Source organism: Clupea harengus, chromosome 17 (assembly GCF_900700415.2).
Source record: "Clupea harengus chromosome 17, Ch_v2.0.2, whole genome shotgun sequence".
Classification (NCBI taxonomy): Eukaryota; Metazoa; Chordata; class Actinopteri; order Clupeiformes; family Clupeidae; genus Clupea; species Clupea harengus.
This window is the reverse complement of record NC_045168.1, coordinates 1,649,418-1,677,284: the sequence shown is the minus strand read 5'-3', so window position 1 is coordinate 1,677,284 and position 27,867 is coordinate 1,649,418. Positions and strand designations below refer to the sequence as shown.

Here is a 27,867-nt window from a genome sequence, read left to right as displayed (position 1 = left end):
ATCATGCCTACAACAGACCCAAGATTGCTTAACCACCTACGTACTGTTTTTTTTAATTTTATAAATAACATTGTTCTTCAAAAAGTAGTTGTGTGATCTGATTAAAGGAGCTAGATGGCAAAAGGTAACGGAATGCTTTGATTTTTATAATAAAAAGATGTGGGATTTATTATTGAAAACATTGTATATTTACAACTTAACTGAAATCACAGTTGATGGTGACTAGTACATGGTATTGCTCCCTTGACCATTAAGAAAAACACATGTGATCTGTGTGCGTGCTCAACATGTCCACTTCAAACACAATCTCATCAATCCACACATGGGTATTGCACTTTCATTCACACTTTTGCACAGAGGCTGTACTCCCCTGACAAAACCACCACAACTTTGTCACTCCAGACTTCAGCAACCATCCTTCATCCCTTTTAAACTCAGATTGGTCCTGGTACACGGTTCCCCTGTCAACCTTTGTATGAGTGAAGGCCTCAGCTTCAAATTTCTCCCTGGTTCCACGGAGTACTTCTAGCTCCATGGCAGCCATCAAAGACACCTGTGGTTTTTTCTTTTTTTCTTCATTTTCTAAAGTTACTTAACTACAAACAACTTGAGACTTTATTGGGCTCTATAAGTGAGTCAGTTCTGCAGTACCGCCCCAACAAGTTTTTTGGGTGTCCCTTCTTCTTTCAATGAAAAGTCCTTTGAGAGAGCAACACATGGACGCCTGCTGTGACAGCTCAATTTAACATAAAAACCTACCAAAAACTTAAAAAGGAGAAATAAAAAAACAACAAAAAAAAACAACAGCTCAGGTAGGCATAACTCAACAATCAGCTGGAGTTGGCAAAGCCAGCTATCACAGAATACTCTTCTTAGCGTCCACACACAACTCCTCCCCATCCAACCTGCTTACCATGGGGCCCTTTGGAAAGGTGGGGCTTCATATGAATATTTAGGATGTGTGTGTTGGCTGAGTAGGTGGCTGAGTAGGTGTCTGTGTGTGTGTATATGTGTGTGTGCGCTGTTAGCCATGCCCTAAAGCTGCCCGTTGGCGCAAACACTAAAACGTCAGTCCATCTTAAGGCTCCGGTAGATGTAGCGTATGAAGGCAAGCGAGGCCAAGAAGGAGACGGTGCCCAGCATGAGGGAGAAGACCATCGCGGTGAGCAGCGAGTAGCCGAAGAACTCCACACTCTGCACGGCGCCGCTCATGCTCGAGCGGTTTCGGTAGTAGAAGACGGAGTAGACGAAGATGAAGATGCCCGTGGAGCCCGTGCTGAGCACGCTGCGCCACCACCAGCGGTAGTCCTCACCCGATAGCAGGAAGTAGGTGAGCGCCACCGAGATGCAGGCGCCCACCGAGAGCAGGATGGCGAAGACGCAAAGCAGGATGCCGTACAGCGTGTAGTGCTCGCGGCCCCACACCGTGGCGAAGATGTAATACAGCTCCACTGAGATGGCACTGAGAGAAAGAGAGGCAGGGAGAGACTTTGACTTTTAAAAACCTTTTTAGCATGTCATTGATCAATGATACTAACTACAACCAGAACAACTAAAAGCTGAACTATTGACTACTGAACTACTGAACTATTAGACCCACATCCCACTGACAACACGTGTTCATTTATCTACTCAGGGATTTCTATTCACCCTCTGTCTGAAACGCTCTGTTACAGCTCCTGTGTCTTTAAGCAAATGTTCTCAGTTTTAGTGACCTTGAGCCTGTAATCATGCCTCCTGTGCTCCACAGACTAACATGGCGGTCACACCAACCCCACCAGGCTGACCTTCTGGTCAAAAAACAATGGTCTACATATTCATCTGACAACTTGATATGGTAAGCTTTGGAGTAAAAAAACACACCAGAATAAAAAAAAACGTATTTAGCTGCATGGTTTAGCGGAACATATAAGGTCTGCCAATGACGATTACCAGCCCAATATTTAGAAATCATTTAGAAAATGATATGATGCGGTCGGCTTTGATCCACCAGTCTCCTATATTACCTAAAGAGTACTGTCTGTTTTCACCGTGCACACACAAGCTCTTAAAACACGGAGTTACTCGACTGCAGAATGCAGAATAACCAGATTGCAAATTACATCTGTTCCATTCTACAACTGTTATGCAGGAATGCAAAGGACACCCATTCAAATGCCCATTCAAAAGTCTCTCAATAAACCTTTCATCAACACACCCATCTGGTTGAGCTAGACAAACAAGAACACGCAGGAGCACATATCCTGCTCAATTATATTTACCCTGCACCTCAGACAACTTTTAACCATGGAAACTAGTCAATATATTTAACACTAAAGAGCGTCTTCAAAATATCTTGGCAGTACAAAATACAAGACCATAGAAGAAACACGTGAATATGACACACACTAACACAATCACACTTACTGTGCACTTTATTTCCTCTGCTCTCAATAGCACTTTTGTCCAATTGATTACAAAGAATACGTTCTGTTTTCTCTCAACATGTCTCCTAACTTTCTGTAGCTTAATGGTTCTTCCTCGATTGTGAGTCACTTTGGATAAATGCATCTGGCAAAGAGCCTCTCCTATGCCGATGACTCACCTGAAAGGCAGGAAGCCTCCGATGGCCATGTGCACGGCGGTGTGCTTGTACCACGGCTGCTGGGGGATCTGTCGGGGGATGTTGCGGGTGCGGCAGGGCGCCTGGAAGCTGCCCGCCCGATTCTTGCCCACGATGCCACCGATGACGGTGAGCGGGAAGCCCACGAGCATCCAGGCGCCGAGCAACAGCAGCACGGTGGAGGCGGGCAGCGCCTGGGTGGAGCCGCTCCACCAGTGGACAGAGTTCACCACGCTCCACGTGAGGAAGAGAGGAGCTGAGAGAGAGAGAGGAGAGAGGAGGAGGAGGAGGAGGAGAGAGAGGAAGAGAGAAGAGGAGGAGAGAGAGAGAGGAGGAGGAGGAGGAGGAGGAAAAGGAGGAGGAGGAGAGAGACAAGGAGAACGGGAAACAGAGAGAGGGAAAGACAAAGGACAAGGGTTAGTGAGGGATGTGGGTTTAAAAAGAATTACAACAATCCCACTGCCCTCCCCCCCCCACCTATAATTTACTTTTAAATAACATCCTTGATTTAGTCTGCTTTGAACAGTAGGGTAACAGTATTGGCAACAACTTAGCAAAGGGATGTCAAGTTGTACAGTCCCCACAGGTCAGACTCAATTGACTCTGAGGTGATCTAAGCCTCAATAGGCTTCATTAATATGACCAGCACTCTTCTGAAGCAAGGTCATTTTATCTTGGCTGCACCCTCAGTTGAAGCACGCAGTCAGTGTGCTGGTGTTGTACCTGAGAAGAGACTGGAGGTGAGGATGATGTTCCAGACCCAGCGCTGGCCGTGGATCTGCGTGTAGAAGCTGCACGAGCAGTAGCCCGACACGCAGCTCGTCAGGGCATACAGCACGATGGCAGCAGAGTTGATGGCGCCATGGCGATGGACATTAAACATGCCCAGTAACGCCATTATGATTATTCCTAAGAAAGGAGTGATTTCAAAAGGGTTAGGAGAAAAGATTGTTAAACTTAAGAGATAGCACATCCACGTTTGACTAAACCTACATAACTCACCCAGGAGTGACCAAAACCTGACTGCTACAATTAGTTTCAACTATTCGAATGAATAAAAACATCAACCACTGAAGCATCAAGAGTGGCAGATATTATTTAGAATGTAGAAGTAGTTTTTTTTTTGTTTAATGTTTACAGTGACTTGTTACAGTTACCTGTTGCTAGAGTCAGAAACTGCGCGCCGACACCCAGCACGGCACACAACAGACTTTTGTAAGGAGGGAAACGGAAGACATCAGTGTGGATAATCTTCCAGCCATTGTCCCCTTGGTCCAGGTCATCACAACCACCATCTTCCTCTACGTTATACCTGGCAGCACAAGGAAACAGAGCAGTCTGTGCTTAGTGATATGCAGTCATATTTATCAATACATAGTGTAGCATCAAGTCATTTATGTGTTACTTTTTATGAGAAGCAGGAGCCAATCCTGTGACCTTGTTTTATTGGCTTCATTGGTTCTACATCCTTATCAGTTTGTAAGACAGTTGGCTGGATAGAGAGATATGTGTACGGTTGCAAAAAAAAACAAAAAACAGATGCTTCAGAGAGCAGTGAAGGTGTGTTCAAAGGCTGTAAGACAGGCTGAAGTTATTTAGAGAAAAGCTTTGTTAAAACCGACCAATAACATTGCAGCGCAATCCCATTAAACTGAATTTGTCAGACAAGATTACAATGTTCCATAGTGTATGTTCCATAGTGTATGTACAATGTTCTTCTGTTGTTCAGATTGAATCAGAAAACCCATAACTTTAGTTTGTCAGGTATGTTTTCAAATGCCCAATCCACACCCCTTCAAACTCTCTGTTACCTTGTTAAACAGGGTGTAATTTTGAGCGATGCTTATATGTTGATAGGTTTGAACACCTGGGCGAAGCCAAATGCAATCTCTTTTGTCTTTCCGCTGTGGCCAGATTTTATTTAAATTTAATTTAAGTCGGACAAATTAAACCTCTTACCTCTTACCAAATGCTCTTTAAAGAGGTTTAGGAGCTTATTACAACAAACATTTATTTTTTATTTTTTTTCAAAACCGGCCAGGATATTTGTTAACTTCGAGGATATCTAAGATAAATGTAGGCATAAAGTGCAGCTCTTCCAAAAAAAGGGGAACATGATATTTTTTGCTAGATAGATAAATCAGAATGGAACTGTGATGGTTTGTGACTGGAGCATGCACATGTTCCCTGTCAGAGAAGAATGCCGTCACCACGCCTATAACAAAAACCCACGCCTCGGCCATATTTAAGTTTAAGACAACCAGCCCAGGCGGAACGGGACCACCAAACCCTAGTCTGGCAGCCTCTTGCAAGGTTGGCACAAACAGAGCATCTCCAGGGTTTAAAATGTAAACACAATCACTCTAGTTCTGCCACACACACACACACACACACACACACGTTCTGCCACTCCCCCCCCCCCCCACACACACACACTCAAACACAGCCCTCTCCTTCTGCCCTTTTCTCATTTCCTCTCTACTCCTCCCTTCTGTTCTGTTCTCATATCTTTTCAGTCCTCCTCAACCTTACCCTCCCAACTTCCAGCGTTACCCATCCCATCTCATCTCATCTCTTCCTGGCCCTGCATTCCTCCAAGTTAATTGACAACCTGCAAATATTCAGGTCACTTGAAGACACTTGCAGAACATTCAATACTGTATATTTGTGTTTGTATTGCCTTCTGAAGCCTACAATGATTTATGTAGCACTGCTCTCCATGTTGTGTTTACTTCTTACAATCCTTAGTCTGCTTGCTAGGACAGGTGGCACACAAGCAACAAAAGCAAATAAATAAACATTTCCACAACAGCCTACTACGTCAGAAAACACTGTACTGCAAAACGTCAAAACTCTTTACACTGATTATGAGACACGTGTGTATGTCTGTCCTTGACTGTCTGTCTGAAACACCTTTTCTGTAAGCATGCTATCCGTGTAACCTTGTGCTTTGTGACTGCACTTTTGGATTAAAGACCTGCCACCTCACATCCTTTGCCTTTTACTCTCCTCCTCCTCCTTCTTCTTCTTCCTCCTCCTCCTCACCTGGCGAAATCGTTCTTCAGCACTCGCATGAGGATGATGATGACGAAGCCCAGCAGCAGTACCACCAGCACCAGCGAGTTGATGATGGACAGCCAGTGGATCTCCAGCGTCTTGGGGAAGAAGGAGTAGTCCCGCAGGCGCTCTGCCCGCCGCGAGTGCGGTAGCGGGCTCTCGAACCAGCGCACACTGTACGTGTGGGTCACCGTCAGGCCCCCTGCCGCTCCGCCCATGCTCCCCTGGCTCAGCCCGGCACCCTCGTCCAGGGGGACGGGCTTGACGTCCTTCACCGACACGTTGGCGAAGATCACAGAGTCACCGTTGTACTCGATGTTGAAGTCTAGATGAGTCCACAGACCCACCTGTTAGAGAAAATGTGGAGAGCTATGAGAAATGTAATAGATTTTCAGACCAGGGATGCCACAACAAATGTGTTCAGTACACCTTAAGTCATTGGAAAAGAAAGACAGAGAGAGAGAGAGAGAGAGAGAGAGAAAGAAAGAGAGAGAAAATAGGGCAAGAAATGAGACAGACCTTATGGCTGTGAGGAAGAAAACCGCTCTCCTCCATGTAGCCCACAAAACCCCAGATGGGAATGTCATCGAGGACAAACTCAAAATAAAACAGCTCCTCCACAGCCTCTCTCAGCTGCTCCACCTGTGACCAGAGAACAGCTCCGTGTTACAGAGTGCTGTTATTAATCACCAGTGACACAACTGTAGGAACTAACAGCAACCAAAACACAAATGGTTATTTTATCCGGGGACACAGAAGCACAAAACAGCTTACTGTTTCAGTGTCCTGTTCTTAACCACCAGTGATGGCGAAAGTGGGTTAACATCAACAACCAGTGCTGCCGCAGGTTTACCTCTTTTTCTGTGAGGGTTTTTTGGCACAGTGTTTGTCTGTCGGTGTTCTCCCTAAAGTGGATGTTGTATAGTGACTCAGCCATCCTGTCTCCATCTAACACCTCTCCAAGACTTAAGGCTTTATGGCGCACCTGAGAAGGACAAGAGTCATAAACGATAAAGCATCACCTCAACATAAGCAGATGGCATACTGTCAGGAACCTTGGTGTTTTTGTTGGCCACATGCCATTTGTTTTTTAATAGATCTCTTGTGGCTCACCTCGTCAGGCCGACAGACAGGTAAAGTGTAGTAGTGATACGTTTCCTGGGGATTGTGGTAAGGCCCGACCTTATTGACATAGAGGGTCACAGAATCTCCTTGCTTGTAGCTCGCCGTCCATCCCATTTGGAACATAAGGCAAAGAGCCAAGACGCAGTACCTCCTCACTCCAGTGGAGTACTGGTGGCCAGATAAACCCAATCTTGGCGTCATGTCGACCCCTGGTAAATGAGAAACGCTGACTTCGCTGCGTCAAAACATACGCATACATTACTTAAAAGCAGTAAAATGTGAGTGATTCAAACCAAGTTACTCCACGTTACAATGTTGTCTGCCTGTGTACCTAGCGACTACGCTAACTACGCTAGCTACCTAATTTTGCAAGGTGGCCCTCCTCTCTGATGATTACGAGCACAATGTCACATCTTTCGCGTCGCTTGATAAACAATATCGGGAGCTACTACATTTGAATGGTTTTAACATGCCATTCCGGTAGTTACTTGAACTGCTAGCAAGCTAAGCAAGTTATGCTGGTAAGCTAATTGGTCTGTTGCACAAAATGTGTAATTTTTGTTGTCAATATCAAATTGAAACCAAGTGACGAAGAAAAGAGACGTAGCTACATTAAAAGTTGGTAACTTTGATTATGTTGCTGTAGAAAACATGTCAGATCTGCCGGCTTTTATTTTCATTTCCGTGTTGGCACCTACTGTACTGCAGCTTCCTCCAGTAGGCTACAATAACGTTAACGCAACAAACCTGTCGATGCTGCTCGCAGTATTTTTCGGATTCCAGGCCTGGGGACAGTCCCTTTCTCTTATCCGTGTTTCTGAAAGACTGCCCAAATCAAATCAAAATATTCCATAACATATCCTAACGTAAATTGAAAGTAGTACTGGTGCATGGGCTACATTCGACCCTTAAATTGATTGTAGTGTTCAAAAAGACATGATGCCGTGGTGGAGAGTCCAGTAAAACTGCCTACTCCACGTCACCTTAAAAATCAAAATAATGTCGACTTTTCCGGAGTGGGCGGGGCAAAAGCGCTAAACACCTCCACCTGCTTTCATATTTTGAATGTCAAAAGTACTGGCTTAGTTGTTGAGAGTCAAGAGTAAATAGTAACATTATTCAATTTAAAATCAATATCCCAGTTTTCCCCGATTGTGGACGATTTTACTGTAGCTGTCGTCCTTCCCTCTGGGTACCCCTCAGCCCAGACCAATCGCATTAAACCAAACAGAGATGTTCGTTTCCATTTCCTTCCCCTACGCCAGACGAAGTAATCATTGTCGAGTAATCGATTCAGTGTAACCCATGATGGGTTGGTTCTCTCCATCGCACAGTAATGTCTACTTTTAGAATTTCGCGCGAAAACAGACGCAATTTCTTCGCGCCGGTGAAAGTGAGAGAGTTGATTTTCTAGCGCGCGACGGTGAGTCTTTCTTCAGAGAATTTCTTGCTAATACGAACACTGGATAAATTGATAATTACGACAAAGATTTTTGACAAGTGTCGACAGACACTTATTACAATGAAGTTTTACTGGCGTTTGTCAGTTAGACAGTATAACCCTTCTCTAACTTTTTGTATTGCATTGTCACGCATAAAGAGAACATGCGCGTGCAAGCTGTTGTGTTGTTTTTATTACAGAAATTAACGTTTCTTTTTGGAGATGGACAGTTTTCTTGTAGCATTGTGTAAGTCACTTGATATCGTTCCTGCCCTGAATTGTTGCCTTTATGTTGTTTAGAATCAGAACCACGCAAACACCATGGGAATTCACGGGCTTGCGAAGCTGATTGCAGACCATGCTGCCACAGCCATCAAAGAACAAGAGATGAAAAGCTTCTTTGGTAAATTCAGTAACTAGCTAGAGTGTCTAACTCGGTGCACGTTATTATGTATAGTGGTTGAGCCTAGACACCTAAGCGTTCGAGCAGAGGCTGTCTTTATAGCCTCGACATGTACCAGACTGCAACTTGCTTCATTAGTCTTGCTACTGTGGCTATCCTGTTGATTTGGGCCTTAATTTAGCTCTTTACAAATGTTATTTCTCACGATTTTCCGGAGACATTACGTTTTTCTCACGCTGTTATCCATCAGGGCGGAAGATTGCTATTGATGCATCAATGTGCATGTACCAGTTTCTCATCGCGGTCAGACAAGACGGTAATGTGTTGCAGAACGATGATGGGGAAACCACAAGGTAATGCACTGATCCTTCGTATATACTCTTGAAAGCACATACCGGTATCTTATTTTTTCACACTCTTGATGTACTATTGGTGCTGTACATATGCGTAACATGGTGCACGCTTCAACGTTTTATTTACAAACCTGGTTATTATAAAGTACACCGTCAAGTCCTTAGACTGCCTATTCATATCAACTCTTGTTAGTTCTGTCAAACTAATCCTCAAGCTGCCAACCATTTTTCTGAGTCATTGTCTATTTTTGGACCCTCAGCCATCTCATGGGCATGTTCTATCGGACCATCCGCATGCTGGAGAATGGAATTAAACCTGTCTATGTGTTTGATGGCAAACCCCCACAGCTCAAATCTGGAGAGGTGTGTTGCATCTACTTGTCTCACCACATTTAGCGAATATCAGTTTGGCCACTTGCAAAGAAATGTGTGATCTATAATTGTAATGGTAGGTGTATTTTAACAGTGAGAAATAGAATATCAAAAAAAAAATCCAGAAAACTGCATTTTATAACATTTATGACTTTATTTGTATTTGATGCAGAAAATAAGTATTTGAACCCCTAAGCAAACAGCATGAATTCTGGCTCCCAATGACCAGTTATGTGCCCAAGAAGCACACAGATTAGTCCTCATTAGGTCTAACAAGGTACACCTGATCTCAACTGGTGACGTGTATAAAATAAACCTGTCCAAAGAATCATACTTCACACCTTCAACCTCACCACCATGGGCAAGACCAAAGAGTTGACCAAGGAAGTCAGAGATAAGATTGTAGACCTGCACAAGGCTCGAATGGGTTACAAAACCATCGGCAAGCAGCTTGGTGAGAAGCAGGCAACTATTGGTGCGATTATTCGCTAATGGAAGCAACACCAAACAACTGTCCATCGCTCTAGGTCTGGGGCTCCATGCAAGATATCCCCTCGTGCGGTATCGGTGATCATCCGAAAGGTGCAGAATAACCCCAGAACTACACAGGGGGAGCTTGTGAATGATCTCAATGCAGCTGGGACAACAGTCACCAAGAAAACCATTGGCAACACACTACGCCGTAATGGTTTGAAGTACTGCAGAACTCTCAAGGTCCCCCTGCTCAAGGAAGCACATGTACAGGGCCGTCTGAAGTTTGCCAATGAACACTTGAATGATTCTAAGGAGGATTGGGAGACAGGATGTGGTCAGATGAGACCAAATTCAAGCTCTTTGGCATCAACTCGACTTGCCGCGTTTGGAGGGGGATGAATGCTGAATATGACACCATCCCCACCGTCAAGCATGGAGGTGGAAACATTATGCTTTGGGGCTGTTTCTCTGCCAAGGGTATAGGACGACTCCACTGCATCGAGGGGACTATGGATGGGGCCATGTAATGTGGAATATTGGGCTTGAACCTCATTCCCTCATTCCCTCCCATTGAAAACGCAACCTTAAGGATTTGGAGAGGATCTGCAAAGAGGAATGGACCAAAATCCCTCCTGAGATGTGTGTAAACCTGGTGACCAACTACAAGAAAAGTCTGACGTCTGTGCTTGCCAACAAGGGTTATTCCACCAAGTACTAAGTCATGTTTTGCTAGGGGTTCAAATACTTATTTTCTGCATCAAATGCAAATTAAGTCATAAATGTTATAAAATGCAGTTTTCTGAATTTTTTAGTTGATATTCTGTTTCTCACTGTTAAAATATACCTACTATTACAATTATAGATCACACATTTCTTTGCAAGTGGCCTAACTTGCGAAATCGGCAGGGGTTCAAATACTTATTTTCCCCACTGTATATTGAATTATTGACTGGCTAGCGGTATAGTTAATGAGCTGTCAATCTAAATGACACTGGAAGGGATTTGGATCAGCTCAAAATCTATGTCACAAACACAGAGAACAAGGAAGTGGAAAGGTAGACACTGACTTGTTACTTTCGTTAAGTGTTGTATTCTGCAGATGAAATGTTAACTTATCATCTTCTGGTTTTTGTTGGTGACAGCTGGAGAAGAGAGGAGAGAGGAGGGCAGAGGCTGAGAAACAACTAGCCCAGGCCCAGGAAGCAGGTATGTCTGAGAGGGGCGGGACTCATGAAAGTTCCCCTTCCCTGAAACATCAACCCATCTTGATAAATCTCTGATAACCATTTGTATGTTTGCTATGTCTCAGGTGAGCAGGAGAATATTGACAAGTTCAGCAAGCGTCTTGTGAAGGTCACAAAACATCACAACGAAGAATGCAAGAAGCTGCTCACCCTAATGGGAGTGCCTTATGTTGATGTGAGTTTTGGGAATATACCTCTTTCTTTGTGAACCTGTGAACCTTCAGAAAAACCTAAAAGATAATGGCCAAGATAAACTTTACTTTCTGTGGTAAATATGCAGTTCTGGAAAAAAAAGAGCTTTGCCAGTAAAAAAATACCAAATACCAAATGAACAGCATAGACAGGTAGAAAACCATCCCTGTCTCCTTTCGTCTAGGCTCCCTGTGAGGCAGAGGCCAGCTGTGCTGCCCTGGTGAAGGCAGGAAAGGTGTTCGCCACGGCAACAGAGGATATGGACGGATTGACGTTTGGTACCAACGTCCTGCTGAGACATCTCACAGCCAGCGAAGCAAAGTATGGTCACTTACCATGTACTACAAACACAGCCAACCAGAGTCACTATTATCAATCAATCAATCAATCAATCAATCAATCAATCAATCAAACTTTATTTGTACTATTACACTGTTACACTATTGTCACACCTACACCTGATGTCTCACACACACATACACACACACACTCACACGCTTTCGCACACACACACACACACACACACACACACACACACACACACACACACTATACATACATGTTGACCAATCTTAAGGGTGCATTCATATAGCAGGTTAACTGTAGTGCTTCTAAGAATTAGGATGCAGCCAGCATGTAAAAGGAGAACAACAACATATCAAACTTCTCTGGTCTGACACTTTATCCGTGTCCCTTTATTTAGTGATGTTTTAAATTCCACAGGAAACTACCCATTCAAGAATATCATTTCAGTCGCATTCTGCAGGAGACTGGGCTTACACATCAGCAGGTAATCATACGCATTGGTCCTCTGTCAGAATGGGCTCCCAATGACCACCCTATCGATTCTGTGTTCTCTCCCTTTATGTTTATTGTCCCCCTCTGTCTTGCAGTTCATAGATTTGTGTATCTTACTGGGCTGTGACTACTGTGGGACCATCAAGGGGATTGGACCCAAGAGGGCTTTTGACCTCATCAAGCAGCACGGCTGTATTGAGGAGATCCTGGAGAACATTGACCTGAAGGTAGGTAAAGCTTATGCCTTCCTAATTCACACAAGAGAAGAAGTCAAAGGAAGGAAGGATTGAGTGTGTGGGGGGGGGGGGGGTGCGTACGTACGGGGAGGCTCTAACTACCAAACAGTGCTGGTACAGGGGTCTTTAAAAGGGTGTTGAACTGGCTGGTAGGTTACATTGATGGACTGACTCAAACATTCCTCCTTGACAAGGTTTTAAGATCAGTTGGGCAGAAACTATTTTCTCTTGAGTAACAAAGTCAACTTTGCTCTGGTACAGCTGACGACAGACGACCATTTCACATCCGTGTTTCTACACCCTAGATATAGATTTCCTGTGTGTCAATATTTAAAGGGGAATGTCATCAGTAATAAACTAGCACACAACAAAGTGAATCTGTCACAGCCCAGATAAAGTAAAAATATTAGGCCACTCTTAATCTTTTTCATGGCACCGTCTTACATCTGTGTTGGAAGTATCTTTTACCTCCCGTCATATGAGCCCTATGAAGCTACTAGGACATTATGTCTTGGGTGCATCATAAGATGTAGCCAGTACATACAGAGAGCAATATGAAGGGGGGGAAAGGCTTATCAAGTGATAAGGGAGGGGGAGGGAGGATACAGTTAGGAGACACAGTGAACAACAAGGTCAGTTTGTTATCAAAACAATCCCTATGCTAGAGGCAATGCTCAAAACACTACTGCTTATAACATGGCCCCTCATAGTGCTAAAGAGTTCCATTGAATTGAATGGGCCATACCAACGTTTGGAGGTCTGAAATTTGACAGCTGTCGTTATTAATGGGTTTTGTAATTCTGGTGCACATCTCATTCTGCATGTAGTCAGTTCACTTATTGTAACCTCAACACTGCGACGGGGGTCCTGTTCGTCCTGTCGGAATTAATTTTTTAAGAATAACCAGCAGACTAAACATCATCCCTTACATATCCTTACGGACAGGTTTTAGCAAGATTTTTCTTAGTTACCAACCTCCTTTCTCTCTTAATGTAGTATGTAGTCATGTGATATTTTTTGCAACTGCCAAAGCTAAAATGCTGCCATCTTGTGGTGGTGTTTGTGATTTGCATAAGTGACAATTAGTCGTTCAAATTCCCTCACATGGTCAAATTTGTATGGCCTGGTTTTGAGACTGGAGATTGCCCTGCTTAAGTCTTGTCATGTCATACAATGGTGAAATCTCTATTGAGTTAACTGTGCTAATGTGTAATGGGTGTTTGTTTGGTTGGTGCTCTCTGCAGAAATACCCACCACCCGAAGATTGGTTGTACAAGGAGGCCCGCGGGCTCTTCCTGGAACCAGAGGTGGTGGACTGTTCCACCGTGGATCTCAAGTGGAATGAGCCAGACGAGGATGGACTTATCAAGTTCATGTGTGATGAGAAACAGTTCAGGTAAGGTGCTGCGCTATGTGATGGAGCCATCAGTAATGCACATTTCTTTCCTCAGTATGAGGCATTGACTCCAGACTTAATGCAGTAATTAACATTTTGACAAGTGTAGCTTGTAATGCTCCCCGTCGTGGATGAGTGAGTTGAGGCTGACCTCAGTGCTGTTATGCCACCTGCTGTGTCCCCAGTGAGGATCGCATGCGCAACGGCTGCAAGAAGATCCTGAAGAGTCGCCAGGGGAGCACCCAGGGACGGCTGGACACCTTCTTCACCGTGACGGGCTCGCTGTCCTCAAAGCGCAAGGTTTGTGTAACAAGCAGGAGAGACAGCGGTCACCAAATTACAACACGATCAAGTGTTAACACCAAGTGATGACATTTCAAAGTTTTGACCTCATACCATGAAAATACTGACTCAAAATGGGAAGTACTGTTCTCTACCAGACAGCTCTGGGCGTCTGCAGATGATGGCCTTTTCATGACCTATTGTCATCCTTTTGTTGATAGGAGCCACAGCTGAAGGGTTCAGCCAAGAAGAAACAGAAGACGGGCGCGACGCCTGGCAAGTTTAAAAAGGGCAAATGAGCGCGTAAAACAGAGCAGAAGTGTGTGAATAATGGAGTCCATGGAGAAGGTGCTTAATGTGCAGTGACACACTGCGCTTTATTTCATTCCATTTTTCTTTCTGATGCAAATATAATCAGCTGCAATATCCTTTTTATGAAATTGGTGTAGATAAATGTTTTAATAAATCATTCTGTGTGTACCTTGAATAAAGTTTGAGAGCATATTTACTAATGTAGGTACTATTTATTACATCTGTGTGTTCACTATGATAAGCACACTTATCTGTTAATCAAGTATCCTGTGAAATTGTGGGAAAAATGTTTTTGGATTCTTCAGTTAAAACAGCGCTATGCAACAATTGGCCACTTTTTGAGGTATGATTTTTATGGGCAACTACTTTTGGTGTCATCTTCAAATGAATGCAGACCGAATATGGTTACGTGAAGGACCGATAAACATCTGTCGTTCCCACTAGCCGTCCAGGCTGTGCACTATGGATTTCTGTGGTCCGGGTCTGAACACCCTGCGAAAATTTAAGGGGAGCCTTCACAGTTTGAAATTGCCAAAAAGACACCAGTTGGCATGTTTTCAAGCTTTTATCAGGGCCAACTGGTCTGTTGGTGTTTGCAAGGTTTTTACATGCTTTTTCGATAGGCAGTTTGCTAGGTTTAGATCAAAACCCAAAATGCTTCTTTAAATGACAGACAAGAACTTGGATCGCTCAGTTTAATTATGGAGGTCTGCATGCAGACTGACAGTCAAGTTTCACTTAAAGCTTCTCTGAAGAAAGGATCAGGAAGATATAAACACCTGCATCATCTATGCTGACTTCGTCCAATGACATGTCTGGCAAAATGCGTGTCTTGGTTCAGTTGATGCAACCTCCTATCATTTACATGTACATTTAGTCATTTAGCATACGCTTTTATCCAAAGCGACGTACAAAGGAGAGAACAATCAAGCTCACGGAATAGAGATCTAGTGTAACAATAAATACTATTTTACATAAGAAATTAAAAAAAAGTGCAGTAAAGTAATTACTGTAAGTGCGAGTTAAGTACTAGTTAGAGGAGATCGCATTAGAGGAAGGATAGGGAGAGGAAGTGCAAGTTACTACTACAAGTTCTACTGTGAAGCTCATTTCAAGGGCTCTCAGTGCTAACGAGCTGTTCGTCAGGATCCTAGAAACAGTAAGTGCTATTGTCTTCATGCAGCAGACTTAATTCAACTAAATCTTTGTAGATGCCTGTCCCTACCTATGGACCAGTAAGGGCCCTCAAGGCCAAAGAAGATGACTACAAATGTGATTGTTGATTACAGATTAAAGTGTAACTACACCCTGAAATTTGTATTTTAGCTGCAAAATAAATGATATAATTGAACTCTGATGAAACAAGTCAATGCTAGTTAATATTGACAAAATTCCCATTTTTATGAGAATCTGCATTTTATGGGTTGGAAATATCTCAACATGCCATCTACTGTTTAAAATCATCCCAAGCCGTTTGGGACTTGTCTGTCATGGAATGGGCGGGCCACCTCCCCCAGTCCCCGCCCGTGTGAGACACATTTTTTTCGAGATTAATCGAGACTAGTCAGTCAGGTAGAGTACAAGCGGGGAGGGGAGACCACACAACAATATGCGGTTCCATCAGGGTGATCTATCAGCAGAAGTGGAATATAGTATTCATTAATTATGTATTCATTAGTGTCAATTCGCCTGTAACTTCAAACTGTAGTGGTTTCGTTAATCAGTTATGGGGAAGTTACTTTTGTCATGAGAGCAAGTGTCTGCCAGTGTAGGTGTGACCTCAACTAAACTCTCCTTAACAGTTACACTTCTCTGTCAGCACTTCTTCTCTTCCCGACAAAGCTGCAAGGAGTAGTGGTCCCTCCATACTGGTGAGTGACCACTCATTGTGTCTGAGTAATAACAGGATTTGGTTGGGGTAAATGGAAAAACTACCCAGGATGTGTGCATTTCTCCTTCAAAAGAGGATTGATGAAGCAGTTGTTGATGAGACGCAGGTAAAGGTAATGATGATAAAAGGATGGAAGCCCAGTGAGAACACTAGCGGTGGCTTTCAGGGGGGGGGGGGAACTGAAATCTACGTCAGGGAAACAGAAGTCTGGTCAGTGGCATGTAGCCTACTGACCTTCATTTTACTAGACGTTGACACTTGCCCTAAACATTCTCAACAAACAGGAAGCATCGTGTCGCATGGTGCGATTTTTTCACTTCAGTCGAGTCACCTTTTCTCAGATAGGCAGATAGACAGTATCAGTTCACAGACATGAGAAGGAAATGAACTTGAAGTGACACCATTTAATCTCTCCGCAGTTAATTCTACATCTTCATGAAAACTCAGAGGTGATACTTCAGTGGTGATGTGGCTTATCGTTTGTCTCAGTAAGATTTAAACAATTATCAGTGCTGGAAAAATGTAAGTGAATCTAAATGACATTTAAAAATGACTGATAAGTGGAGATGCTGAAAGGTGGACAATGAATAAAGAGTCGTGTTGTTAAACAGCTAATGAAGATTTTTCATGAAGATTATTTAATTTAATTTTGATTGAGAAAAGTATTAAAATTATAGTATCTGTAGAACTTAATTTCTTCAATTAACAACTTAATTTTGTCAACTTTTAAAGACTCTTTAAGTCGCTTCTCCTTAACTAGTGCAGTGAAGTGTATTGTTTAACAACATGCTCACAACATGTAAATTACATCCATCCTTGTGATGATGAGAGGGCCAGTTTACAGCTGTAGTCCATTATTATTAATTGTATTATTTGTGATCCTGTTTTCACAGATAATAAGACTGATGATGATTTTCCTGATGACTCTATTTTGCCTTGTGGCACCAGCACCAGGTTAGTGTTCACTTTATTTGTTTCTTAAATGTTTGATATTAAACTTCACAGTGAATCTAAATGTGACTTCAGTAGTCACAGCAACCTTAAAAGTTGTGTTATGCCTAACTGTACATTTTATTGTTACAATACAGCACATTTACAAAGAAGACTGATATTGTGTGATGTTGATGTTGTGTTTCAGGTCTGACAAAGGTTACATTTTCCGTATTGCTGCCAGAGGAGATATACGCCTTGGCAGGGTCCTGTGTGTTGATCCCTTGCACATATAATGTCTCTGAGTTTGAGACCAAACTGGGTAAATCTAGATCAATCAATGCCATGTGGATTAAAGGTGGACCACATATTAACAGTAATGTGGTTTTTAATAGCACAAAAAATACAACCATGGAGTTTGAGAGAATAGAGATACTGGGGAAACTCCATGTGAGAAACTGCACAACTGTCTTCTACAACATCCGCATGGATCATGCAAGCAAGTACCATTTCAGAATTGAAATGGACTCCTCGACTGCTTTCAGAGTAACATTCCCTAAGTCTTTTCATCTTACTGTCAAAGGTAAGAGACTCCACCTCCGAAGTTAACTCAACAATGTCTTTGATTTGGTGAAACTATAGCTACTGTCGTCAACATTACATACCATTCCGGTGCATTTTACTACTGTTTCAGATTCTCCAGTGAGTCCACATGTATCAAATGTATCAGAGGTGTCGGAGGTGTCTGAGGGCTCATCAGTGAATCTGTCCTGCACTGCTGCTGTTCCCTGCCCCTCTCAGCCTCCTACCATCACCTGGTCTCTTCACACTGGGAACGTACACACTCAGATACGGGATGAGAAAGATGGCACAAAATCCCTCTTGTCCTCTTTGACCTTCACCGCTTCCCGTAGTCACCATGGGAGAGAAATCTCCTGCATGGCTTCCTACCTCAGACAGGACCAGAGCACCGTGGCAGCAAACAGCACTGTGCAGACACTCAGAGTCCTGTGTAAGAATGACTTTTATTTAGAATTATTATTATATATACATTTATTTGCACAGTATATTATTTTTCTGATATTTTCAATACTATTTTAAACACTATTCAAAAACTATTTTGAACTCTCACTTTGTTCTCCCCAGTCTCTCCTGAGGATGTTGCAGCCTCTGTGAGTCCTTCAGGTCCAGTGCCAGAGGGCAGTAGTGTGACTCTGACCTGTAACAGCAGTGAGGCCAACCCTCCAGTGCAGAACTACACATGGTTGAGAGGGGAGCAGCACACGCCCATAGGATCTGGACAAACCCTCACCTTCAATCTGAGCTCCAGTGAGGAAGGACTGTACTACTGTAGGGCAGAACATCCACAGGGGGGAAAGAAGTCTGCGGCAGTGACACTGACGATTAAAGGTTTGCCCTTTAAGCTTGTATTATTTATAATTAACACTAAATGTCAGAATGTGTTTACTGTTTTATTGTACTGTACTGTAGATCATGTTAATAAGTAACAAGTGTTCTACCAGATACAGAAGTCACGTAGGCCCAAGCTGATGAAAATGTTAACAGACAAAAATAGAAAGAGAACTTCTAATTGATTTCTTTACAATGAAACTGACCTGATATCTTCACAATGAAACTGACCTTCTGCTTTTTTTTTAGGAATGTATTTCTGCATGATGCTTTACATTTTAACAGGGCAAAATCCTTCATAGATTAGAATTTATATTTATATCTACAAACGTTTTATTTTCAGAACAAAAGAAGTCAGAAAATTTCCTGTTCTTAGCGGCTGCAGGAGGATGTCTGGGAGGGCTTCTCTTATGCGTGTTGATCGGGTTTGCTTTGAGGTTAGTAGTTTTCTCTGCTTTTTGTGTTTAACAAACTTAATGATCAGAGTACTGGAAGAGAAGAACCAACTAAATAAACCTCTGTGTTGTAAATAACCCTTATGTTCATGTGCAGCTTCCAAGTTTATCATCTCATTGTCTCCTGATTTTCCTGAATGTTCCCAACACATCTATTATGGACACTTGCCATTTTCTTCCCTAATATCCAGTATTTTCTTAGATATGTATTTCTGACACAGAATAACCTAATAGGACTTCCTGGTTATTATCTAAACCTTCTGTAGCAATTCAGAGGCCCACCCTCATCTGAGAACATGTGTGAGAAAGGTTGGAAAGATTGTTTGTATGTTTTAAGTTGACTAAAACTACATTAAATACATGGTTTCCAGAATGAGAAAAATTCAAGTACCTCAACGGGATGAGCAGCGCTCCCTAGATCAGGTATATGAGTAAACATTCTAACACTGCTTGTCTCTCTCTCTCACTTACTCGTTCACTAATACAAACACAAACACACACACACACACACACACACACACACACACACACACACACACACACACACACACACACACACACACACACACACACACTCACACTCTTATGTATACACTCAAAGTTTATAAGATTTATAACAATATGTGTGTGTGAAATCAACACTGACCCATGAGTGTGTTCACATGGATTTGAGTAACACACACAGTTTCATGTCTTTTCCTCTTGAAACCCCAGGACTCGGGTGCGTGTGTGTCTGGTGCGTGTAAAGATGGGTCTGTACACACCGACACTCCCAAAGCCTCAGAAGACCAGCAAGAGGAGATCCACTACAGGGAAATCAGCTTCTCCAAACCCCCCATCAAAGACAGCAGTGAGAGGACGTGGCAGGATTGCGGTCAGGACCAGGGAACGGAGTATGCAGAAGTCCATCTGTCTGGCAGACATGCAGCGGCCAGATATCAGAAAGCACCAGACACCGAAGAGCTTTACGCCCAAGTAAAGCGAAAATAGATGAGCATTCTTTTCTTTCCAACTGTTTTCGCACTCATAGTGTCAGGCACATCGGTGAAGTTGCCATCCCCATCAGAGGAACTTTTCTATAATGTGTAATTTATTTGTGTTCTAATGTAGCTGCCACAAGAAATGCCGTTTGTGCCAGCTTCAGTATATTACCATTTTTAAGTATTTCGTTTGAGAAAAGTCTACTTAAAGTTAATAAGAACAGTGAATATGACAAAACATGGAGTACCTTCTCTGGTTTCCAGGTGATTTATTATCTCAGGGGCCTGTACAAGTTGCATGTGTGCATTATGCAGCTATTCTTTTCTTAGGTTTCATTTGCATTGTATTTCCTTCTACGATCCTCATATTTCAAGTAGAAATAAAAAAAAAATTATATGAATATAAATATAAAATATCTATGAAACACCAATATGAGACTAATGTCTGAGTGCCTTTTTTGAGTAACTCACATGTACCCACACAATCTAACCAGACGGTGGGTTTAACATAACACTCCCACAGGGGGGTCAAAATGATAAACATCACACGTTCACAGAAGTCTTTCCAAGAGCAAAATGCCTTTACAGTTTACATTGGTTTCCAGATTTTTTTAAAAAAAATACTGGAATGAGCAGTTCTCAGCTGAAGACAGAATGAGAGAGACGGAGCACAGACACACAGACACAGAGACAAAACTCCACAATGAGCTCGTTAAGTTCCCAATATGCATTATGTAACAGGAGGTAATTCCCATCAGTGTCAATTGAGAACTGCCCTTCAGCGCTCTCTAGTGGAGACACAACACATGTTGTATTGCTCGGTAATGCTCGGCTTATTTTGTTTAGTCTTTGTTTGCATATCTCTCAGGTGTGGATGTGTATTATGGAAGTGGAACGGTTCACGCATTATGCTTCCCGTTTGAGATAAGGAGCAAAATGTCAGATCCAATGATTGAGATTTCTCGCAATTTCAAATTAAATTCGTGTCCATTCTTTGTGGATACGTCCTTCCAGTATGCTTCTGTATTATAGAAATGAAACGGCACAGGGATTATTACAACGGCGTGAGTAAGAGCATTCGCACGAACAACTGCGAAATAAGTGAATGGAAGTAAAAAGAAACCGTAAATATAAGAAAGGGCCGCCAGGAAATCAAATGATTGTCCTCTATATAATTTACAAATTATTTCTAGTAACAGGTATCATGTAGTTACAAAACTGTCTTTAATTGTGTTTTTGTCCATGCCCCTTCTCAGAAAAGACTTCACCATGCATCTTCTCAGAAAAGTATCCTTAAACACCCTCTAAGATTACATTATAGTCACAGATTTTTCAGACCTTTTTTAAGGAAATGCCCACACCACCATTTTGTTCTAAAAATATCCCGTGCACTAATAGCTTGGATCTAGTAGTAACAACACTGTGTTCAGTTCCTACTGAACTTGAGTTCTGGGTACATTGTGTTTTACTGTACAGCAGTGGTCTGCATCTTACTCTGGTGCAGGGGGCCTTTGGGTTTGGTCTGTAATTGAGTGAGTGACACTTGTGTCGATAGCAATTGAAGGATGGATTTTTAAGACATCTTCTAATGAGGATTTGAATGAAATTGCAAAGAGAAACAAAAAGAAAACAACGACGAACAAAAACGACCAACACAAAACAAAACAAAACGAAGCAGACTTCTAAGAAGAACTACATTTGAGAAAATGCTGCATCTCTTTGTGGGCGTGGGGTGGAAGTGATGGGCCTTCTGCATTTTTAGATCCACATGTCCCTAGATTGACCTCTACAGACATGTCACTCAGTTAACAGAGGGAAGAGCTGTGAGTCCATGTGACGTCTCTGTTTTTTAGAAGGCAAGTGCATGCCTACTGTTTCATTAGCGAGAGAAGAACACAGTCGACATCTAACAGAGCTGGGGAGAGGTTCCTCGTCGTGATTGTCTTTGTCGGTAAGCACTTGATATTGAAAGGTAAAAGAATTGTGCAGCTTGTTTCAATTAACTTTTATTCCTCATCAGGTGTGATATTGTCTTTTCCTCTAGTCTTTTTGAAACTGGGTTAAAAGGGGGTTACAGAGATGTAATCTCCTCAGTAATTTAATGAAGACAAATGAACTAGAAAAGTGAAAGTGAGAGTGATCAGGGAAAATACAAAGATTGAAAGTTGTTAAAAGGTGAAAAAAGGGAAATGAAAGGATTAAAAGTGGTTAAAAAGTGTCAAAATTAGTCTTGTGTTCTCTTGGTCAAATTGATGTCATTCTTTAGTCAGATTTGTCCTCCAAGGCTATGATTTCTATCCCACATTGTCTTGATTTTGTCTTATTTTGGATGAGTCAGGTTGATGGGAAATTCTGAATCATCCCTGTTTTTTTAACATCAAGTGATGTTTGCCACTTCTCTTTAAGTTGTGAAGTGAAGAAAAGCAACACTTTACGATGCCACCCAAAACACATGCATGCATAGGCATCAGTCTCACCACAATGAAAAGAGCTTAATCACCACGGACAGATGATAATCGAATTGATACACAAAAATGAAAGCTGTGTGTAGAGTTAGTCTAAGCGTTACAGTCAGGAGTGGAACTTGCCTTTCCTGCTGATGTGTGCGAATCATCAGTGAAACAGTGAGTGATCTACTTGCCCAGATGCCCACACCTTCCTGTCCCTGACAGTTTACTAAGAAAAGCTGTTTGTACACCGCAGAAAGCCATTTCTACATTGCAGCTGTCCTTATTAGGCCATGTTAAGTTTAGTTTTTTTTGGTGGAAAATGAAATCAATGATCCACTAATTCAAAGTTAGCTAATTATATGAAACCAACCTTTTTATTAGCTTATTATGTCCATCTGTAGTGTATGTGTGTTTTCTTTATTTTCTGCAGACATAATAAACATGCTACTGCACACGCAGGCTGTAGGTGTAATCATCATGCCAAGTGCAAATAGGAACTGAACTGTGGGCAGAGGATTAAGATAAAGACACAAAACAGATTTCATTTGCCCATGCAGACATGACTTTCTCCTGACCTAGCGATACAGCTGGGTTTCCTCATTGACAGCAGTATACATTGATGAGAAAATGAAATGGCACAATATATATGTAGAATAAGATGGAGGCTGTAGGAATAAGCATCGACCAAAATATCCACGTCGGTATGACCAAGGAAAAAGATGTCATGGCACAGCTATAGTCCTGATGACTGTATAAAAACGTTTTAATGCCCAGGTGGGGGAAACTGATATTGACATCTGTGTGTGGGTGTGTGTGTGTGTGTGTGTGTGTGTGTGTGTGTGTGTGTGTGTGTATGTGTGTGTGTTTGTGCGTGTTTGTGTGTGTGTGTGTGCCAAGAGAAAATGCCAAAGTACTGAAGCCTACTTTAGACAAGATGTTGCCAAAATAGTGTACAGAGGAAAATTCTAATTTCTAATTAGTCCTACCTCAGAAATCATTACCAATAGTTCAACAGTGCACTAACTGTAGTTTCCAGTTCCGTAGCTGTAGTCGTGTGGGAACTAGTTTAGTCCTTGTGGAAACAGGATGAGAATGAGTAGCGAAAGTCGTCTGCACGTTGAAGAGAGGGTGAGCTGTCAGAGATAATGATGTGTTTTCCACAAGTTGGGTACAGTTCAGATGAAGGGATTCTATGGTGCGTAATAGATGTTCGGTGCACATTACTGTATATTATATAGTCTGTATGTCCATTATAACAGGCCCTATGTTTATGAAATCTCCTTTTTAAATATCAATTTCATCTGCCACCAGTATACATTTGCATGGCTTCGCATTTGTTTGATCACTTTACAGACTTTTTACAATGATATCCTTCAAGACCCTCTTTCTCCTTGATCTCCTGTTATTAACAGTAGGTGAGTCTTTAACTATTCATTTTTTATATATATTTGGGATAACCTTTGCACAGGTTCTAGGGCTAAGAAATGGAAAGTAATATGTTAGTATGTTTCAGTCATACTACAAGAAACCTTCAAAAACTATACCCATGTCTCTCCTTCTAAAACTATATCCATTTAGTACTAATATTACTCCATGCCAATAATTATCTTTATTTCATAATACTTTTTTATTGAGTTTGTTACAATGGTGAAAGGCGGCTTGTCATTATAGTAACAGCGCTTGTATTGATATCTTATGTTTTAGGGCAAAACAAGTACATGAGTACATACATCACTTCCAGGGAACCTATCTGCTGTTGTAGGATCTTGTGCACTGACACATTATAGTAATCATGTTTGCACTTGTTATCTTTTTAGGGGGAGCCAAGGGTTCATACTCAGTATCACTGCCAGGGAACCTACAGGCTCTAGGGGGATCATGTGTACTGATTCCCTGTACATTTAATATCTCTGGTTTTGAGAGTAAACTGAACACATCTGGGTCAATCTACGCCATGTGGATTAAAGGACGAAGCGCATTTCATAATAACCCACCGGTGTTCAATAGCACTAATAACACAACCAGGTTGTTTGAGAGAATAGAAATCCTTGGAAATCTACGCCTGAAAAACTGCACAACTGTCTTCTACAACGTCAATCAAAGTCATACAGACAAATACTTCTTCAGAACTGAGATGAAAGACTTTAGGGCAACATTCATTGATAAGTCATTTAACCTGATGGTTGCAGGTAGGAGACTCACCTCTTATGTTAACTCAATTGCTGCTGTATTATATAATGTAATGTAGTCCAATGTAATGTACGGCAATATTGTATTATATTATATTATATTATGTGTACATATTACTCTTGAAAGACTGAGTATTTATTATTCATGGATATAATTCCTAGTCATAGTACTTGTCAAATATATAAATCAAATCAAAACCATGTTTTATATACAAAGAAACATCTTATATGAAGGGAGAAAAGTTTTCCTTGCCACCTTGAATTCAACATAAAGGGCTGCGATGCATTTCAATCTTCCTACAGATTCTCCAGTGAGTCCACATGTATCAAATGTATCAGAGGTGTCTGAGGTGTCTGAGGGGTCATCAGTGAATCTGTCCTGCACTGCTGCTGCTCCCTGCCCCTCTCAGCCTCCTACCATCACCTGGTCTCTTCCCACTGGGAACGTACACACTCAGATACGGGATGAGAAAGACGGCACAAAATCCCTCTTGTCATTTTTGACCTTCAATGCCTCCCGTAGTCACCATGAGAGAGAAATCTCCTGCATGGCTTCCTACCTCAGACAGAATCAGAGCACCGTGGCAGCAAACAGCACTGTGCAGATACTCAGAGTCCTGTGTAAGAACGACTTTTTTAGTTTCACTGATGACTGCTTGATTGACATTATAGTAAGATGTGTCAAACTTTCTGATAATAAAGGTAAGCTTTCTTTCATACAGGTCTTTCTATCATATATTTAAAAACATTCTGTGCCCTCTCCCCCAGTCTCTCCTGAGGATGTTGGCGCCTCTGTGAGTCCTTCAGGTCCAGTGCCAGAGGACAGTAGTGTGACTCTGACCTGTAACAGCAGTGAGGCCAACCCTCCAGTGCAGAACTACACATGGTTGAGAGGGGAGCAGCACACGCCCATAGGATCTGGACAAACCCTCACCTTCAATCTGAGCTCCAGTGATGAAGGACTGTACTACTGCAGGGCAGAACATCCACAGGGGGGAAAGAAGTCTGCGGCAGTGACACTGATGATTGAAGGTTTGCCTTTTAAGTTTGTATTTGTATGATTAACACTAAATGTCAGAATGTGTTTACTGTTTTATTGTACTGTACTGTAGATCATGTTAATAAGTAACAAGTGTTCTACCAGATACAGAAGTCACGTAGGCCCAAGCTGATGAAAATGTTAACAGACAAAAATAGACAGGGGAACTGCAAATTGAAAGGGGTCAGCGACAGTGAGACTGACTACACAGGGTAATCCTTTTAGAAAATTAAACACAGAGGGCTCACATCCATATTAAAAGACACAAAGAATGTAAATGAACAACTACAGTGTAACGAGTTGTTGAGATGTAATGAAATTAACTGAACTTAAGGTGTATTACCTTCCAGGAAACCTTTAAAGGGCCGGATTCAAAGCAACAAGAACAGTAATTACTCTTAGATGCTCAGTGAAAATACAAAGATAGCACTGCGAAGGAAACTAAATGTGTTCTGCCTGGTTGTTACGACCTGGTTTGGGGGAAGAGTCTTTATATTTCCATAAATAAATAAATTATTCATCAGAAATGTATTAGAAGCAAATCACCATAAGGACTCGTGAGAGCACTAGGAGAGTAATACCAGCCAGACGGCACACTGGGACTTCATCTTATGTCCACATCTTGGCAGGTGAGAACAGAGAAGTGAAGTGATGTGAAGGGAAGTGAAGTTAAGTGATTATACCCATTCAGCACACCAGGGCTGTTTCACTGCCTCTACAAGTCTCATTTTGGGTCTGTGCTGTTACATACTCTTTTTTTCAGAGAAGGGGAAGACATCTTTCCTAATCATCGGAGCAACTGGAGGATCTCTGGCAGTAATCCTTATAGCTGTTCTGATTTGTGTTCTGAGGTGAATGTTTTAAAATGACTGTATGCATATCCAATATCAAATACTCTTTTATGAGAATTTGTTGCTGTTGAACTGAATGAGTGGGTTTGTAGTTTGTAATCATTAATCAGTAAGAAAAAAAAATGCGATCACATGTGATCAGAAATGATTGTAAACATAAATCAATTCTGTCACAAGTAAGTAAGGAAGGAAAGAAGGAAAATGTGTGATCAGAAATGATTTTAAGCATTAATAAATTCTGTCACAACAGAGTCTGTTGTATATCTGTTGTTCTCCACAACTGCAGCGATTAAGACTGTGAGGACCAAATGAAGTTGTTATTTAGTGGACATAACTACAAACCAGATTTAAAGCTCTTGTGTTGAATGTCATTTTCAGATGGAATAAATCAAAATTACCTGAAGAAGATGAGCACATTTCTGAGTATGAGGTATGTTGTATGATTTTGAATGGAAGTGAATAATTATGGAATTAATAGATTCATTATCTTATAAGATCGTTACACCAAACAATTTGGTGTGAAAATATCACATCGATTTCTTTTTAGGGATTATCATTTCTTGTGTGTCACTCAAATATGCATTAAGGAAAATGACTTGTGTGATTAATGGTCATAACATGGTATATTGGCCTCTCTGACACATAGACCTCAGCTACGTATGATGAGAACAGACCTGCAGGTGCTAACGGACCCGAACCCTCAGAGGAGCAGCCAGAGGAGATCCACTACGGGGAGATCGTCTTCTCCAGTATGAAGCTCAGAGACACCAGTGAGAAGACGGAGCAGGAGCAGGAGCAGGAGCAGGAGACGGAGCAGGAGACGGAGTACGCAGAGGTCAATCTGTCCAGCAGAGACACCCAGACTAGTGATCAGACAGGCCCAGACAATGAAGAGCTTTACGCCCAAGTACGGAAGTAATTGAGATCACTCCACTCTTGTCCTGATGATAACAATGGCAAACATTTAAAGGTGGGGTCTGCGATTTGAATCCAATACACTTTTTTGTCAAATTCAGCGAATGTCTTTCCACTCTTCCGTGTGCTTGAAAAGCATAAACAATTCCAGTCTATCACCGTTGCTTCTGAAGCACAGAAGGTAGTCATTTGATTGACTGCTCAGCTCAAATATCAAAAGCCTTTCAGAATTGGGGACTGTGCCTTTAATGATGCTATTAATGTTGTCTTTTGTTTACTGCTGTTGTATAAGTGCTATCTCAGACAACCCTCAGATTTGGTCTATATTAGTTAGTATGTGATACTCTGTAATATGTAAGAAATACTATATTTTATATGCTAATTAAATGGCTTGAATATTGTTTTACATATGTGTGAAAACAAGTGTGTGGTTGCGTGTTGCATGTGTAATCCCCATAATGTGTGTTCCC

The 27,867-nt window shown here is 41.9% G+C and overlaps 3 protein-coding genes and 1 long non-coding RNA gene across 6 annotated transcripts; 3 read left to right on the top strand and 1 right to left on the bottom strand.

Moving 5' to 3' along the window:
- Nucleotides 1–141: 141 nt before the first annotated feature.
- On the bottom strand, nt 142–8,000 carry tm9sf1 (transmembrane 9 superfamily member 1). 2 transcript variants are annotated; one of them, XM_012816184.3, is made up of 9 exons: nt 7,532–8,000; nt 6,773–7,019; nt 6,513–6,644; nt 6,179–6,301; nt 5,648–6,006; nt 3,760–3,914; nt 3,326–3,511; nt 2,585–2,858; nt 142–1,462 (listed from the first exon to the last, which is right to left on the bottom strand). In XM_012816184.3, exons 2-9 carry the CDS (start codon nt 6,983–6,985, stop codon nt 1,069–1,071), a joined length of 1,836 nt encoding a protein of 611 aa, XP_012671638.1. In that variant the 5' UTR covers nt 6,986–7,019; nt 7,532–8,000; the 3' UTR covers nt 142–1,068. The 2 variants fall into 2 exon arrangements, with proteins under 2 accessions (XP_012671638.1, XP_012671639.1); XM_012816185.3 differs by having other exon boundaries at nt 6,773–6,993.
- fen1 (flap structure-specific endonuclease 1) lies at nt 6,956–14,479 on the top strand. 2 transcript variants are annotated; one of them, XM_031583844.2, is made up of 12 exons: nt 6,956–7,062; nt 8,526–8,628; nt 8,879–8,981; nt 9,242–9,344; nt 10,970–11,033; nt 11,137–11,246; nt 11,448–11,584; nt 11,987–12,053; nt 12,157–12,288; nt 13,542–13,693; nt 13,879–13,993; nt 14,197–14,479. In XM_031583844.2, the coding sequence occupies exons 2-12, from the start codon at nt 8,547–8,549 to the stop codon at nt 14,272–14,274; spliced, it is 1,143 nt and encodes a 380-aa protein (XP_031439704.1). In that variant the 5' UTR covers nt 6,956–7,062; nt 8,526–8,546; the 3' UTR covers nt 14,275–14,479. The 2 variants fall into 2 exon arrangements, with proteins under 2 accessions (XP_031439704.1, XP_012671641.1); XM_012816187.3 differs by lacking the exon at nt 6,956–7,062 and adding an exon at nt 8,061–8,207.
- Nucleotides 14,480–16,122: 1,643 nt separating this feature from the next.
- On the top strand, nt 16,123–17,833 carry LOC116224489. Its single transcript, XR_004165606.2, has 5 exons — nt 16,123–16,158; nt 16,598–16,700; nt 17,072–17,132; nt 17,317–17,691; nt 17,803–17,833. It is a non-coding gene; the product is annotated as an uncharacterized LOC116224489 (long non-coding RNA).
- A 113-nt stretch (nt 17,834–17,946) lies between these two features.
- LOC105890132 (B-cell receptor CD22) lies at nt 17,947–27,803 on the top strand. The gene is made up of 5 exons (XM_031584398.2): nt 17,947–18,120; nt 18,255–18,518; nt 26,395–26,482; nt 26,861–26,912; nt 27,129–27,803. Exons 1-5 carry the CDS (start codon nt 18,048–18,050, stop codon nt 27,399–27,401), a joined length of 750 nt encoding a protein of 249 aa, XP_031440258.2. The 5' UTR covers nt 17,947–18,047; the 3' UTR covers nt 27,402–27,803.
- The last annotated feature ends 64 nt before the right edge of the window (nt 27,804–27,867 follow it).

What these genes read in the sequence shown, in the direction of transcription:
- tm9sf1 (XM_012816184.3), bottom strand. Translation starts at nt 6,985, where the DNA reads ATGACGCCAAGATTGGGTTTATCTGGCCACCAGTACTCCACTGGAGTG. An exon ending in CTGTCTGTCGGCCTGACGAG is followed by an intron (nt 6,645 to 6,772) that starts GTGAGCCACAAG and finishes TGTCCTTCTCAG; the next exon opens with GTGCGCCATAAAGCCTTAAG. An exon ending in GGAGGCTTCCTGCCTTTCAG is followed by an intron (nt 1,463 to 2,584) that starts GTGAGTCATCGG and finishes TCTTTCTCTCAG; the next exon opens with TGCCATCTCAGTGGAGCTGT.
- fen1 (XM_031583844.2), top strand. Translation starts at nt 8,547, where the DNA reads ATGGGAATTCACGGGCTTGCGAAGCTGATTGCAGACCATGCTGCCACA. An exon ending in GATGATGGGGAAACCACAAG is followed by an intron (nt 8,982 to 9,241) that starts GTAATGCACTGA and finishes TTGGACCCTCAG; the next exon opens with CCATCTCATGGGCATGTTCT. An exon ending in CTCACAGCCAGCGAAGCAAA is followed by an intron (nt 11,585 to 11,986) that starts GTATGGTCACTT and finishes TAAATTCCACAG; the next exon opens with GAAACTACCCATTCAAGAAT.
- LOC105890132 (XM_031584398.2), top strand. Translation starts at nt 18,048, where the DNA reads ATGGCTTCCTACCTCAGACAGGACCAGAGCACCGTGGCAGCAAACAGC. An exon ending in GTTCTGATTTGTGTTCTGAG is followed by an intron (nt 26,483 to 26,860) that starts GTGAATGTTTTA and finishes TGTCATTTTCAG; the next exon opens with ATGGAATAAATCAAAATTAC. An exon ending in AGCACATTTCTGAGTATGAG is followed by an intron (nt 26,913 to 27,128) that starts GTATGTTGTATG and finishes TCTGACACATAG; the next exon opens with ACCTCAGCTACGTATGATGA.